Source organism: Bufo bufo, chromosome 9, assembly GCF_905171765.1.
Source record: "Bufo bufo chromosome 9, aBufBuf1.1, whole genome shotgun sequence".
NCBI classification, from domain to species: Eukaryota; Metazoa; Chordata; class Amphibia; order Anura; family Bufonidae; genus Bufo; species Bufo bufo.
This window is the reverse complement of record NC_053397.1, coordinates 106,540,259-106,556,816: the sequence shown is the minus strand read 5'-3', so window position 1 is coordinate 106,556,816 and position 16,558 is coordinate 106,540,259. Positions and strand designations below refer to the sequence as shown.

General features: G+C 43.0%; 1 protein-coding gene across 3 annotated transcripts in view; it reads right to left on the bottom strand.

The window, feature by feature from the left end:
• The window catches only part of HMCN1 (hemicentin 1), a 723,834-nt gene that overhangs the window by 369,450 nt on the left and 337,826 nt on the right, over positions 1-16,558 (bottom strand). For all 3 annotated transcript variants that reach the window (XR_005774384.1, XM_040408842.1, XM_040408843.1), the window contains 3 exons: positions 15,983-16,096; positions 8,419-8,564; positions 6,473-6,617 (listed from right to left, as the gene is read on the bottom strand). Coding sequence is in view for 2 of the 3 variants with exons in the window: in XM_040408842.1 (XP_040264776.1) it covers positions 6,473-6,617; positions 8,419-8,564; positions 15,983-16,096 (405 nt within the window). In the remaining variant the exon portion in view is untranslated. The remainder of the gene's footprint in view (positions 1-6,472; positions 6,618-8,418; positions 8,565-15,982; positions 16,097-16,558) is intronic.

Genomic DNA, 16,558 nt, shown 5'->3' with positions numbered 1-16,558 from the left:
CACTGTGAAAGTCTCTGTTAAAGGGGCGGTCATTGTTAAAGGGGCGGACACTGTGAAAGTCACTGTTAAAGGTCACTGTTATTTAATATAAAATTGCAATAAATAAATACCCGAGCAACGCTGGCTCATCAGCAAGTGCACTATATAGAAAGTATATTATTGGTATATCACACCCCTGCTTCAATCAGTTTTTGGGGGGGGCAACTGGTATATCACAGCAGTAGAAATTATTTGTTCCAATAGCGTTTGTCACTCTATGTAGCTGCTGTAACGCAGCAAAACCGCAAACAAATGCTGCACTACCCAAATGCACTATATAGAAAGTATTTATTGGTATATAACACCCCTGCTTAAATCAGTTTTTTTGGGAGGCAACTGGTATATCACACCAGTAGAAATTATTTGTTCCAATAGCGTTTGGCACTCTGTGTAGCTGCAGTATCGCAGCAGAACCGCACACAACTGCTGCACAATGCAAATTCACTATAATATAATATAATATGTTAGAAAGTTTATTATAAGTATATTACACCCCTCAGTAAGTCACACCTATCGATAGTACACCTATACCAGTCCTTAAAAGGACTTTTGTGGCCCTATTAGCTAGCGTTTAGTGTCCCTAACTGTCTGTCCCTGCTCCACACAGCAACCTCTCCCTACACTGGCAAAAGACTGAATATAAAATGGCGGCCAGATCGGGTTTATTTATAAAGGTAGGGGGTATGTCCATGTGCTGAAACATCTCAATTGGCTGTCCTGTACCACCTGATGGATGTGTCACGGGTCAAAGTTCTTGACAATGTAAAAGAATATGGCTCCGGCTCCGACATCGCCATATGTTTGCCCGTTCGGCGAACTAGCAAAGTTCGCCGTGAAACGACCGCCGGGCGAACCGCAAGGCCATCTCTATTCTCACATTTCAGCCATTGTTATGTGGCTGCCCTTCTGGACTTGCAGCAACAGAATGGTCTGCCATTTCTTGATCTGTGTCATTCCATCTCGCTCAAATTCCACCTTGCATATTCCAGAGGGTCTGTATCAGCAGTGTACAGTGGGGAATAATTTCATCATGCACTAGACCACCTCAGCAGGAGGCATCTGTTGTTTTGAGGTCAGGCAGTGGCAGCTCAGAGACAGGTGTTTAATACTCAGGTCATTCAAAGAGGCCATCAGTCAGTAATGACAACTATGGGCATCAACAATGCCATCCCCTTATATTTATCTTGAAGCAGATGCTTATGCAGATATAACAAAGGATGGTGGAAGAGGAGCAGCTTCCACATCTTGCTGACTGCCCTGTAACTGTTGAGGACTCACATGGAGAAAGTGCCATGTAGGAGTAAATAGAGGGGGATGAGGAGCTACCAGTGGAGGAGAAGGTGGAGCAGGAAGAGGAGGAGTCGCTTGCGCAAGAGGACAAAGCTGATGATGACACTGGCCATGATGACCAATCATCACAGTGGGAGGTGGAGCTATAAAGAACTGGGTTCTCAGAAATGCTGTTGAGCTGAATGCCTGCTTGCTTACATACTAACAAGCATATCCTTACCATCTGGCAATCTGATGATTACTGGATAGCCATGATTTTAGGCCCTTGCTACAGAAGCAAAATGGTGGAATGTTTTCCTGTTGCTGAAAGGAAGGCCAAATTACTTTTTTACCAGGACAGACTGTGTGCGCAGCTTGCCATAGCTTTCAGCGAGCAGACGCCTGCCACCCACGTGTCTGAGAACGAGCCCCCTCTCCGCTCCCTTCTGATTCACCCACAGTTTCTGTTACGAAGGCAGCAGCAGCCAGTCCAGTATCATCAACATAATAGTGCAATGTTTTCATATGCCGCGCCAGGCTGACAAGTCAGCGAACTGAGACATACCGCTTGAACAATCAGGTTTAGTCCTAACTAGACTTGTGGCCTTTCTCCGGTGCACACTATGTTCCTTGACCAAGTATACCGTCTCTGTATTGTATTGTTCAGCCTCTAGTGTCATCTCAGATTGTTTTCAGTGCAGCAGGTGGCATCGTGACACACAAAAGGACAAAGTTGCCCCCCACCAGTGTGCAAAGCATAGTTTTGTCAAAATGAATGAGGCATGGATCTGTAAGGAATTTCAGACACCTGCATCTGAGACCGATGAATAGATCTGCCATTGCTGGCAGTGGCTATTTATCACAGGCCTCAGCCCTACTGTCACTACCATTACCCCTTCACAGCCACTTCTACTACTACTACCCCAACACACCCACACACGCATCTACTGCCTTGTCTGTTCTATACAATTAACACTTTTGTGCGTGTATAAATAAGTGCAGGCATTCTGCCTCGTTAACACATACATTATGTATGCCTATGCAGAACAAGCCACTGTTTCTCATGAAATTAACATGTGTTTCTGTGTGTATAAATGGAGCAGGGATTTTTGGATGCTTTTTCCCAATAAGCCACTGTTTTTTCAAATAACATGTGCTCCCAATAAGGGACAATTTTTGGAATGCTTCTATTAAAAAACCTTACAAATGTGATGCACAGTATGTTTTTAAACAAGCTGTGTTTTGACATACAGGGAGTGCAGAATTATTAGGCAAATGAGTATTTTGACCACATCATCCTCTTTATGTATGTTGTCTTACTCCAAGCTGTATAGGCTCGAAAGCCTACTACCAATTAAGCATATTAGGTGATGTGCATCTCTGTAATGAGAAGGGGTGTGGTCTAATGACATCAACACCCTATATTAGGTGTGCATAATTATTAGGTAACTTTCTTTCCTTTGGCAAAATGGGTCAAAAGAAGGACTTGACAGGCTCAGAAAAGTCAAAAATAGTGAGATATCTTGCAGAGGGATGCAGCACTCTTAAAATTGCAAAGCTTCTGAAGCGTGATCATCGAACAATCAAGCGTTTCATTCAAAATAGTCAACAGGGTCGCAAGAAGCGTGGAAAAACCAAGGCGCAAAATAACTGCCCATGAACTGAGAAAAGTCAAGCGTGCAGCTGCCAAGATGCCACTTGCCACCAGTTTGGCCATATTTTAGAGCTGCAACATCACTGGAGTGCCCAAAAGCACAAGGTGTGCAATACTCAGAGACATGGCCAAGGTAAGAAAGGCTGAAAGACGACCACCACTGAACAAGACACACAAGCTGAAACGTCAAAACTGGGCCAAGAAATATCTCGAGACTGATTTTTCTAAGGTTTTATGGACTGATGAAATGAGAGTGAGTCTTGATGGGCCAGATGGATGGGCCCGTGGCTGGATTGGTAAAGGGCAGAGAGCTCCAGTCCGACTCAGACGCCAGCAAGGTGGAGGTGGAGTACTGGTTTGGGCTGGTATCATCAAAGATGAGCTTGTGGGGCCTTTTCGGGTTGAGGATGGAGTCAAGCTCAACTCCCAGTCCTACTGCCAGTTTCTGGAAGACACCTTCTTCAAGCAGTGGTACAGGAAGAAGTCTGCATCCTTCAAGAAAAACATGATTTTCATGCAGGACAATGCTCCATCACACGCGTCCAAGTACTCCACAGCGTGGCTGGCAAGAAAGGGTATAAAAGAAGAAAATCTAATGACATGGCCTCCTTGTTCACCTGATCTGAACCCCATTGAGAACCTGTGGTCCATCATCAAATGTGAGATTTACAAGGAGGGAAAACAGTACACCTCTCTGAACAGTGTCTGGGAGGCTGTGGTTGCTGCTGCACGCAATGTTGATGGTGAACAGATCAAAACACTGACAGAATCCATGGATGGCAGGCTTTTGAGTGTCCTTGCAAAGAAAGGTGGCTATATTGGTCACTGATTTGTTTTTGTTTTGTTTTTGAATGTCAGAAATGTATATTTGTGAATGTTGAGATGTTATATAGGTTTCACTGGTAAAAATAAATAATTGAAATGGGTATATATTTGTTTTTTATTAAGTTGCCTAATAATTATGCACAGTAATAGTCACCTGCACACACAGATATCCCCCTAAAATAGCTAAAACTAAAAACAAACTAAAAACTACTTCCAAAAATATTCAGCTTTGATATTAATGAGTTTTTTGGGTTCATTGAGAACATGGTTGTTCAATAATAAAATTAATCCTCAAAAATACAACTTGCCTAATAATTCTGCACTCCCTGTATACCAATTTTCAGGCTAATTAGAGCACATATGATTTAGGTAGAATCAATTCATCCATGAGTCTAATTTTTTTAAAATTTTTATGAATCAGACACAAAACTAATTTCAAAAAGTTCACTCAGGCATGGGGCTACTTCAAACTGAAATATCTCATGCTGCCTAGCAGCCAGAGAGTTGAGCCAGGTCTCCTTTTAAAAAAAGGAACCCAAGTCGAAGATACAAATGCTGACCATACAGTTTGAGGAAAAAAAACTCTTTGAAATCAGGTCTGAAGTGAGATCTGCAGGTAATACAGTACCTTCAGATCTATCTCCTCACATGATTTTTTAACAGTTATATCTTGGGATGTGTGGCATTCTGCACCATGATACTGATACCTGAAGTAGAGGCTCATATCTCTAGCTGCTGTACATACTGTTATATACAAACCGGATTCCAAAAAAGTTGGGACACTAAACAAATTGTGAATAAAAACTGAATGCAATGATGTGGAGATGGCAAATGTCAATATTTTATTTGTAATAGAACGTAGATGACAGATCAAACGTTTAATCCGAGTAAATGTATCAGGTTAAAGGAAAAATACGTTGATTCAAAATTTCACGGTGTCAACAAATCCCCAAAAAGTTGGGACAAGTAGCAATAAGAGGCTGGAAAAAGTAAATTTGAGCATAACGAAGAGCTGGAAGACCAATTAACACTAATTAGGTCAATTGGCAACATGATTGGGTATAAAAAGAGCTTCTCAGAGTGGCAGTGTCTCTCAGAAGCCAAGATGGGTAGAGGATCACCAATTCCCACAATGTTGCGCAGAAAGATAGTGGAGCAATATCAGAAAGGTGTTACCCAGCGAAAAATTGCAAAGACTTTGCATCTATCATCATCAACTATGCATAGCATCATCCGAAGATTCAGAGAATATGGAACAATCTCTGTGCGTAAGGGTCAAGGCCGTAAAAACCATACTGGATGCCCGTGATCTCCGGGCCCTTAAACGACACTGCACACCAAACAGGAATGCTACTGTAAAGGAAATCACAGAATGGGCTCAGGAATACTTCCAGAAACCATTGTCAGTGAACACAATCCACCGTGCCATCCGCCGTTGCCAGCTGAAACTCTACAGTGCAAAGAAGAAGCCATTTCTAAGCAAGATCCACAAGCTCAGGCGTTTTCACTGGGCCAGGGATCATTTAAAATGGAGTGTGGCAAAATGGAAGACTGTTCTGTGGTCAGACGAGTCACGATTCGAAGTTCTTTTTGGAAATCTGGGACGCCATGTCATCCGGACCAACGAGGACAAGGACAACCCAAGTTGTTATCAACGCTCAGTTCAGAAGCCTGCATCTCTGATGGTATGGGGTTGCATGAGTGTGTGTGGCATGGGCAGCTTGCATGTCTGGAAAGGCACCATCAATGCAGAAAAATATATTCAGGTTCTAGAACAACATATGCTCCCATCCAGACGTCATCTCTTTCAGGGAAGACCCTGCATTTTTCAACAAGATAATGCCAGACCACATTCTGCATCAATCACAACATCATGGCTGCGTAGGAGAAGGATCCGGGTACTGAAATGGCCAGTCTGCAGTCCAGATCTTTCACCTATAGAGAACATTTGGCGCATCATAAAGAGAAAGGTGCAACAAAGAAGGCCCAAGACGATTGAACAGTTAGAGGCCTGTATTAGACAAGAATGGGAGAGCATTCCTATTTCTAAACTTGAGAAACTGGTCTCCTCGGTCCCCAGACGTCTGTTGAGTGTTGTAAGAAGAAGGGGAGATGCCACACAGTGGTGAAAATGGCCTTGTCCCAGCTTTTTGGGGATTTGTTGACACCATGAAATTCTGATTCAACATATTTTTCCCTTAAAATGGTACATTTTCTCAGTTTAAACTTTTGTTCCGTGATTTATGTTCTATTCTGAATAAAATATAAGAAGTTGGCACCTCCACATCATTGCATTCAGTTTTTATTCACGATTTGTATAGTGTCCCAACTTTTTTGGAATCCGGTTTGTAGCTTTTAGTAGCAAGTAGGTATCTCATATATCCTTGACTACTGCAAATTATTGGCACATAATGTACCTGGTACAATTAAAATACTGGGAGGTGCCTCCTGCTAGTAAGTGGTTTACCGGCCAGGTGGCAACCCTATGTGCGGTTAGAAAGTCACAACCTCAAAAGGAAGAAGCAGAGGCAATGGGGAGGGATGAAGGGAAAAACAAGGTAAAGTAAGTCTTTCTTCCACAAACACTTGAAAATATTGTAATTCCTTTTTAAGAATAATATGGCTGTCTTTCCAATGTTAGACATAAGTTTAGTTTCAGTGCACCTATTTACATGCAGTTCTAACCTTGTACAATGACATCAAAGTCCTTTTCATCTTCACCAGCAATGTTAGATGCCACACAAGTGTAACGTCCAGTATCTGATAGCCGTGCTTCATCTACATGAAGTGTATAGCCACTAATTTGCAAGAGACTTTTGGGATCAAGAGGCTGTCATAATATAAAACATTTGAAGGTTTATGTTAGATTTATTACAAAATTGATTAATTGGTTATTCAGAAATTTGAGGAATAGGGTAAATATAAATACTATTTCTCATAAATACTTGTTCAGCAAGGGACCATGCTGTTATGCTGTATATGCTTCACTTGTGGTAATTTAACAACATATTCAGACATATTTCATAATTTAATTCCCCCATATGTTTCTCTGATATGTATGGAAACTGGAGAAGCTATATTTCTTACTAGAAGAGGACCTGCCACATCTCTTGGATCATCTTCATATAACTATTTGGTGTGCTCATCCTCTATTACTCCTGCTAAAAGTTTATTATTGAATTACTAGCAGTCTGCAATAAAGGTCCAACTGAGTGTTACCAGTTGGGGTGGGGGAGGGGGGTGTCCCTGCACAGTCTGACACTATCCATCCAGTGCTGCCATGGTCAGAATGTGTAGGGACAAAACCCCAACTGATAACACCCAGTTGGACTTGTTTTTGCAGATTGTTGGCAACGTATTCAAAAACATTTAGCAGGAATTATAGAGGAATGTCACAACATAGAATGCTAATAGATGCATCAGAATTCTGATTTCATACAAATGGAAGTAGTTACTGAAACAGACACGTTAAGAGAGGTGACAGGTACTCTTTAAAAATATAGTCAGCTAAGGTTACCCACTCAAGAAAAACATCTGGCAAGATATGCACCAAAATGCATTACAAACATTTTGACTTTCACTTGCAATAGAAAATAATTTTAAAAGACAACCTGCTCTAAACCTAGACAGAAGAGGCAAAAGCTCATTTTACAGAATGGGCAGACAACCAACACCCCTCAGGACATAGATACCTACACAGATGCCCACTGTGCAGATTCTATCAATCTCCACCACTGATGTGCGGACTGTCTTGGATCTGATACTCGTTTTGGCACTTTTGCGATAAATAAGTGGGTTACAGGGTTGCAGCTTGGGCACTCGGTCTGTAAAAGATTCGCTATCACTGGCCTATAGGCTCATTCGAGACAGCCCTTTTGAATGACTTGCTTTATGTACATGTTTTCAGTTTGCAAAGGGCAGTTTCAGATGGCAAGGAACTGCAACCTTTGTGACCAATCATTCATCCAAGCAGTATGATATATGAAAAGCTTAATAAATAAATGAGAGAATCGATTCTACAGTGGAATTTCAGTAAATGCAAAACTTTTGTGATTCTTCAAGCACAAATCCCTCAAAATGGCAACCACCATTTTACAGGTCAGAAGACAGTGAAGAAGGAAGGCATCTGCCACCAAAAAGGGATAATTATTGGACTATTTCTTAATTTTAAGAAATCCAACAGTAGCGGTGTGTTTTTAAACAGGGTGTTTGTTACCGCCTGCTATCAACCATTTACCCATAGAAATATATGTCACTGTCACTTTGACATTACTAATGTGTCTTAGCATTAAAGAGCTTAAAACGGGTTAGACACAGAGACCTCAGGGTGTCATTCATGACTTTTCAGGCCAATTGCGGCATTCATGATTGGGGTTGATTCAAATCTGATGGCCGATTCGATAGAAACAACCTAAACATTTCTTTGGGAAGATTGCTCATCTCTAATGAGAATAGCAGTTTCGATGAATGATGCCTGCTCTAATAATTTCCCTAATAAGTGCCATAGCTCTAGAGAAATGTGTATATTATGTGCACTACAAGCATATTTTCAACTTTAATATGATATTTGCATTCATCAGAATTATGTGAAGACTTCAAGAAAAGGCAGAAAGAATATGTTTGTGACTGACCTGCCCATTTTTGTACCATGTGACAGTAGCCGTTGGGAATGCCTTCACTTCACATTCAAGAGTAAAGTTTGTATTAATTTTGACTTTCACCAGCTTTGAAAACATTCCATTTATAGCAAGGTCATCTTTTTTAATTTGTGGTGGAACTAGAAAGAAGAGGAACAGTTAAAGGGATTATCCTATGATTAATGTAAGAATAAAAATCAGACAATATATGTTGCACAACAATTTGTTTCTAACATAGCTAAAACCAGCCCTGTACCTGGACCGGAGATCTCCCCATTAATTGCCCCAATTACTCTGCTAGATGTTTTTCAGACTGGCAGCTCAGGGGCATGTCCTTTCTCGTCCTATCGAAGCCCAGGGGTGTGCCTTTTCTGCTGCAGCTCTCTGCAGGTAACTGCCACAGCCTCTAACAGTAGATACAGCTGATGTCAGTTAAAAAACAAAACTGAGCATGCTCACCCAACTCAGTATGTGGACCTGCACATTACTATACATATTAAACACAAGGGGGTGACATTTTAATGACGTAAAGGGAATAGGTCACAACTGGAGCATTTATGTGACAGAAATAAAGTTACAAATGTAACTAGATTTTCATGCTGAATTATATTAAAAATCAGATTTAATGTTACCATAATCCCTTTAAGTAGTCAATGGCAGACTACGACCTGAGCTGTCACAGTGGTACAGGCTCCACAGCAGCACCACCCACATACTGACAGTTAGCAATGGGTTGTCTGCCAAGTTTTTGGGAAACTGCAACTCCTGAAATATTTTGAGAGCTGAAGAATTTCAATACAGTATTCAAAAGTACAACTTCCAGAGTTCTTTGTAGACCCCATTGTGGTACCTCTATAGAGGCTTCGTGTCTGGAGGTCTGAGTCTGGAAATGTCCCTGTGAGACCCTATTCACTCCCTCCACTGTACTGCCATTACTGCAGTCATCAGGATGGGAGTGGCAGCCATTAATGGGAAGTCATGTGCAAGTGCTGCCCTGTGTAAAATGCTTAAGTACAAGTAGGGTAATGAAAAGACTGGTGAATAGAGTGGAGGGGGCCATAACAATGTAGAGTTGCTGTCAGTCATCAGTGGACAGGTATCCCACCCATGATCACAGCTGCTTATCACTGACGGACAGACATTGGAATCTCAGCCAAGCCATGTAATAAACAACTCAGCGTATAATATGGTAGCATAGCTAGGTGAAACGGAAGTCACTGTCAATCAGTCAAGGAAGTAGCTCATAGTTAGCACTGGACACCAGTGACAGCTGCGGACCACAGCTAATAACAATGAATGTGACCAGTGGTGTACACAGAACTGACTATGCCCTCCACCCCGCCCCATCTAATTTCCCAGTACACATGCTTCAATCACAATAAGCAGAAATTAAACTGTCTTTTTTTTTTTTTTTTGTAAGCAGATGAAATTAATTAAATAAATTATATATTTATATATATATATATATATATATATATATATATATATATATATATATATATTGTGGTGTCTCACAGGGTGAAGTAATTGAGGGTATATATGTGTCTCCCAGGTTCTTAGCATATGCTGAAGAAAGTTATTTAGGAAAGGGTTAAAAAACCTAAGCCTGGGTCCTGATGAGCTGCACCTGGGGAGTTGCTAGATAACTGGGCTGTCAACACACTTGCTCAGAACTTCCTGGGAGTGAGAGAAGCCACATCTCACTGAGGGACCCTGAAGGTCCAGAGCCTGCAAACTGCAAGTATCACAGGTTGCTGTTCAGACAGCGTGCTTATTTTGGGTGGACTGAGGATAGCTCATCCACATCCTAGAGAGGGACCTATTGTTTAGTTAGAGCCTGGACAAGGCTAGGTGTTCCGTTTATGTTTTTGTGTTTTAATGCAACCTGTGAAATAAAGCTGGCAGGACGCCAGTTGAAATGCACTTCTGTCTCCTGAGGTCTCCTTCTGTGAAATAATCTGACTAATCCCCCTACCTTTTCACCTCTGGAAAGGTGAGCTAAATAACGGACTGCCACAATTGGTGTCGGATGCGGGCAACGACACCTCAGAAAAGCTGAATGCTGCAGTGCTGTGTGGGAATTTAAAGGGCCAGAAGCCCGTTTGCTCAGTGGAACAGGTGCTGCTGAATACTTTAAAAAAAAAAAAAAAAAAAAAACTGTGTGGAGTTAAAGGGGGCTTGCCTCTGGAATTTTTCTGGTCCTTGAACAGCTGGTTGCTAAGGGTAACGCCTGAATACAAATTGTTTCTGGACTTGGGAACAGGTATATGTCCTGGGTAAAACCTGCTACATTGCTGCAGAGAAAGACTCCTGACATGGAGGATATGTTAAAGGCTTTGCTGCAAGCCACCGCTGCCCAGCAACATGCAAACAAAGTGCAGCAAGAAGCTAATCGGCAGACAGAGGATCTGGCGCGGTCTATGGCAATGCAACTTACCACTCTAACCGAGATGCAAAACAAAGATCGTGTTGCTTTGACTGAGGTGGTGCAGCGCTTTGCAGACCTGACCCCTGGGTCGACTGAAATTGGTCCCATGGGGAAGAAGGACATATGTGCTGGGAACTACCTACAAAAGATGGCTGCCACGGATGATGTGGAGGCTTATTTGATTACCTTTGAGCGCACCGCTGAGCGTGAAAGATGGCCACTAGATCAGTGGGCGGGGTTGATAGCCCCCTTTCTGAGTGGAGAGGCTCAGAAGTCTTATTATGATTTGGATCCTGCCGACGCTCAGGATTAATGTAAGCTGAAAGCGGAGATTTTGGCCCGTCTGGGAGTTACTTTGTCGGTTCGGGCCCAAAGAGTGCACCATTGGGTTTTTCAGGCAGACAAACCAGCTCACTCCGAAATGTACGACCTGGTACACTTAACCAAGAAGTGGTTACAACCAGATGTTCTATCGGCTCCAGAGGTTGTCCAACGTGTGGTAATGGACAGATATCTTAGAGCCCTTCCACCTGAAATATGCAAGTGGGTTACCCACGGTGACCCTAACAGCGCAGATGAGTTGGTCTCTCTGGTGGAAAGATATGTGGCGGCAAAAGACCTGTTACAAAAGCCCCGCCTAACCCAGGAAAGTACCCGGCAAGGGGGGTACTCCTGCGAGGGGTGGGGCCCCTAACAGGGACACAAGGGCCAAAGCTGAACTCTGGCCGGAACGCTCCGAAAGGTCCAAGTCTGACTTTCTGAGACCAGAACCTATCAAATGCTTCCGTTGTAGGGGACCAGGACATATTGCTGCTAACTGTCCGTTAAACTCAGAGCCCATGCAGTGTGATATGAGTGCTATGCCAAATACGAAATCGATGTTTGCCCAAGGGGTTTGTTCTATTGGGACCCCTGAAAGGGTCGATAAACATCTGTGTCCTGTTTCAGTAGAGGGGAGAGAGGTGCAGGCTCTCCTGGATACTGGCAGTATTATCACATTAGTCAAAGCCAGTTTGGTAAACTCCGATAGCTTACAGACCCAGTCAGTAGGGGTCACCTGTATTCATGGGGAAACTCGCGAGTATAATACGGCACGTGTTACCATAGGAACTGTGCTCAAACAGGTAACCTGTCAGGTAGCGATAATACCCACTCTCATGTATGACGTAATACTGGGGAGGGATTTTCCTTTTTTCTGGGAATTGTGGGAAAAAAGGGTTAAAGAGCCAACAGTGGTTACGAATTCTGGAGAAAGGGCAACAGGAGTCACAGAACCTGAGCTTCTTCATGAGGTTCTGTCATCTCCTGATAAGGCCGTGTTTCCTTTTGATGTAATGTCAGGGGACACCGAAACCACTGATGTAAGTGGGGAGCCAGAGGAGAGGGTTGAAAATGTCTTAGCGGATATAAAGGTTTCACGTGACAATTTTGCCACAGCGCAGCTGAATGACCCTACTTTGGTTCGGGCCCGGGAAAATGTAAAAATAATAAATGGTGTTCTGGTTTACCCAGATGTCACGCTTGCTTATCCCCATATCGCGATGCAAAATAACTTACTGTATCAGGTAGACAAGCAAGGTGAAGACATCATAGAACAACTGATAGTTCCCAAGCCATTTAGGAAGATGGTCTTGGATCTAGCACATGGTCATTTGTTGGGGGGACATCTAGGGATGGAAAAGACAAAAGAACGAATTTTAATGCGTTTCTTTTGGCCAGGGCTAGTAGCAGAGGTACGAGATTACTGTGCATCTTGTCCCGAGTGCCAATATACATCTCCGTCCCCTAACTTTAGAAGCCCATTGGTACCCTTACCCATTGTGGAAGTGCCATTCGAACGAATAGCTATGGATCTGGTAGGCCCTATAGTGAAATCAGCTCGCGGACATCAGTACATACTGGTGATCCTAGACTACGCCACCAGATATCCAGAAGCTATTCCATTAAGAAATATGACGGCAAAGACCATAGCCAAGGAGTTGGTCCTGGTGTTCAGTAGGGTTGGGATCCCTAAAGAGATCTTAACGGATCAGGGCACCCCATTTATGTCCAGGGTGACCAAAGAATTATGTCGGCTATTCAGGGTGAAGCATATCCGAACCTCAGTCTACCATCCGCAAACGGATGGATTGGTGGAAAGATTCAATAAAACCCTGAAAAACATGTTAAGAAAGGTGATTGCCAAGGATGGTAGGGATTGGGATTGCCTACTTCCCTATTTACTGTTTGCCATACGAGAAGTACCGCAATCGTCTACGGGGTTTTCACCCTTTGAACTTCTGTATGGCAGGCAGCCCCGAGGGCTACTCGACATAGCTAAAGAGACGTGGGAGCACGAATCTACCCCGTACCGCAGTATAATTGAGCATGTGTCACAGATGCAGGATCGGATCAAGGCAGTCATGCCCTTGGTTCGAGAACATATGCAGCAAGCCCAACAGGCCCAAAGTAGAATATATAACCGGGGTGCGAAACTGCGTCATTTTAGTCCAGGGGACCGGGTGCTTGTATTAATACCCACAGTAGAGAGCAAATTCTTAGCAAAATGGCAAGGGCCCTTCACAATTGTTGAACTATATAGTTCACCTCGCTTATCTTTTTATCAGCCCGGGAAGAGAAAACCCGAACAGAACTATCATATTAACTTGATAAAGCCCTGGAAAGATAGGGAAACTCTGGTGGTAAACTCAGCACCACGAAGCTACACCGTACCTGAGGTTAGAATTGCTGAGTCCCTGTTTCCCCATCAGAAACAGGAATCACAGGAATTCGTTATGAGAAATAACGATTTCTTCTCAGAACTCCCAGGCCTCACTCATGTGATAAAACACGATATTGTCACAGAACCCAGTGTTAAAGGTGAAGATTAAGCCCTACCGGGTCCCCGAAGTGAGGCGCGAGGTCATTACCCAAGAGATTAACAAGATGTTAGACCTAGGGGTAATAGAAGAGTCCGTAAGTGAGTGGTCTAGTCCCATCGTTTTAATTCCCAAACCTGATGGGTCCATAAGGTTCTGTAATGACTATCGCCAGTTAAACTTGGTCTCAAAGTTTGACGCCTACCCAATGGCGAGAGTAGACTAACTAATAGACAAGCTGGGTAGTGCTCGGTACTTAACAACATTGGACTTAACTAAAGGGTACTGGCAAATTCCGCTAACTGAAAGGGCCAAGGAAAAGACTGCTTTTTCTGCACCCAGTGGTCATTTCCAATACACTAGGTTGCCATTTGGCCTCCATGGGGCCCCGGCGACTTTTCAGCGTATGATGGATAGGATCCTAAGGCCACATATTGGTTATACATCAGCATATCTGGATGATGTAATAATTTACAGTAGCGACTGGGAGTCTCACCTACAAAAAGTGCAGGCGGTCGTGGATTCACTAAGACAGGCGGGTCTCACCGCAAACCCTAAAAAGTGTGCCATCGGCTTGGAAGAAGCCAAGTATTTGGGATACTCCATTGGGCGAGGTCTGATCAAACCCCAGCTAAACAAAATAGACTCAATACAAAACTGGCCTAGACCCCTAAACAAGAAGCAAGTGAGGTCGTTTTTGGGAATTGCAGGGTATTACAGAAGGTTTATCCCTAATTTTGCATCTATGGCGGTTCCCTTAACCGATCTTACAAAAGGAAAAAATTTGGTGATGATAAAATGGACCCCAGAGGCCGAGAGGGCGTTCCAATCCTTGAAACAAGCCCTGTGCTCCCAGCCGGTACTGGTATGTCCGGATTTTCATAAACCCTTCTCACTGCAAACCGATGCTTCGGAGGCTGGGTTAGGAGCAGTGTTATCACAAATAATTGATGGGAAAGAACACCCTGTCTTATACATAAGTCGGAAGCTGAATGACCATGAAAAGAGGTATGCGACTGTAGAGAAAGAGGCCCTGGACGCTCTCAAATACTACCTACTGGGCAGAGAATTCACCCTCATCACAGACCATGCACCCCTAAAGTGGATGCAGAATAACAAGGAAAAGAATAGTAGGGTTACCAGGTGGTTTCTGTCCCTCCAGCCTTTTAGGTTCACAGTACAGCACCGAGCAGGCAGCCTCCAGGGAAATGTAGATGGTTTGTCTCGTACTTACTGTTTGTCAAGCCAGGATGCCCCAATCCATAGGTTAGTGCAAAAGGGGGGGAAATGTGGTGTCTCACAGGGTGAAGTAATTGAGGGTATATATGTGTCTCCCAGGTTCTTAGCATATGCTGAAGAAAGTTATTTAGGAAAGGGTTAAAAAACCTAAGCCTGGGTCCTGATGAGCTGCACCTGGGGAGTTGCTAGAAAACTGGGCTGTCAACACACTTGCTCAGAACTTCCTGGGAGTGAGAGAAGCCACATCTCACTGAGGGACCCTGAAGGTCCAGAGCCTGCAAACTGCAAGTATCACAGGTTGCTGTTCAGACAGCGTGCTTATTTTGGGTGGACTGAGGATAGCTCATCCACGTCCTAGAGAGGGACCTATTGTTTAGTTAGAGCCTGGACAAGGCTAGGTGTTCCGTTTATGTTTTTGTGTTTTAATGCAACCTGTGAAATAAAGCTGGCTGAGGTCTCCTTCTGAAATGCACTTCTGTCTCCTGAGGTCGCCTTCTGCGAAATAATCTGACTAATCCCCCTACCTTTTCACCTCTGGAAAGGTGAGCTAAATAACGGACTGCCACAATATATATATATATATATATATAAAGATCACCCATTTTATCTGACAGAAAGAGAGGAATAGGTCAATCTGACCACCATATTTCTCAATGTAACTATTCACACCAGATAACTAGCATAAATACGCTGATAAATCTCCTGCTTTACTTCTATTACAAAGTTGGCTGCCTGCATTTACCACTAGGGGGAGCTCAGTACATAGGAATGTATACAGTTACCATTGACTGCATTAGAGGCTGTAACAATCTATTTGCACTGAGCTCTCCGTAGTGCAATGTTTTCACATCGGAAAGAGAAGAAGGGGTTCAGTGAGCCTCCATCCCCCCAGGCCCTATAGCAGTCACATGGCCTGCCTCCATTGAAGAAATGCCACTAAATGTGACTGATGTCTGTCTTTTAAGCTGATGAACCACCCATACCACCCATAAAGTGCCCCTGCTGCTATGCATAACTGTTTAGTAAACTATACCATAGACTTTTAAGTTATAATGATGTTCATCCTTTCCTGCCTCATTAGCTGCAATGCAGGTGTAGCTTCCAGAATGGTCTTCTTGAGCCTTCAAAATCTGTAGAGTATGGCCGCCTAGATACAACAGCACAAAGATTCGAAAGAAAATACAATTAGCTCCATCATTGATTTGTGCATTTTATATCTAATCACACACACAGTCTAATCAGCTTGTTATAGTCAATCATAAGGGCATTGAAAATATCCTCATTTATTACCAGAAGGATTAATAATTTTTTGGGCAGGCCTATGTTTTGGAAAGAACCAACCTGGGTTTCATATGGGCAAATCATTTTACAGAATCCATTTTACATTTGTTTACATTTTACATAATCTAAAAGATCTCCATAAAGATGGCTGCAGATTTCCATTTTAACCAGTTCAAGACTGGGCAATTTGTATTGTTTTGCATCTGCGGCTTTATTTTTAGGAAAGTTTTCAGTGGATAGGGTACAACTTGCTCTAACTAGAATACCCGTTTGATATAAACAATACATTAAGAAACAAACCTGTCTCCTGTGTACCCAGTACTGACTG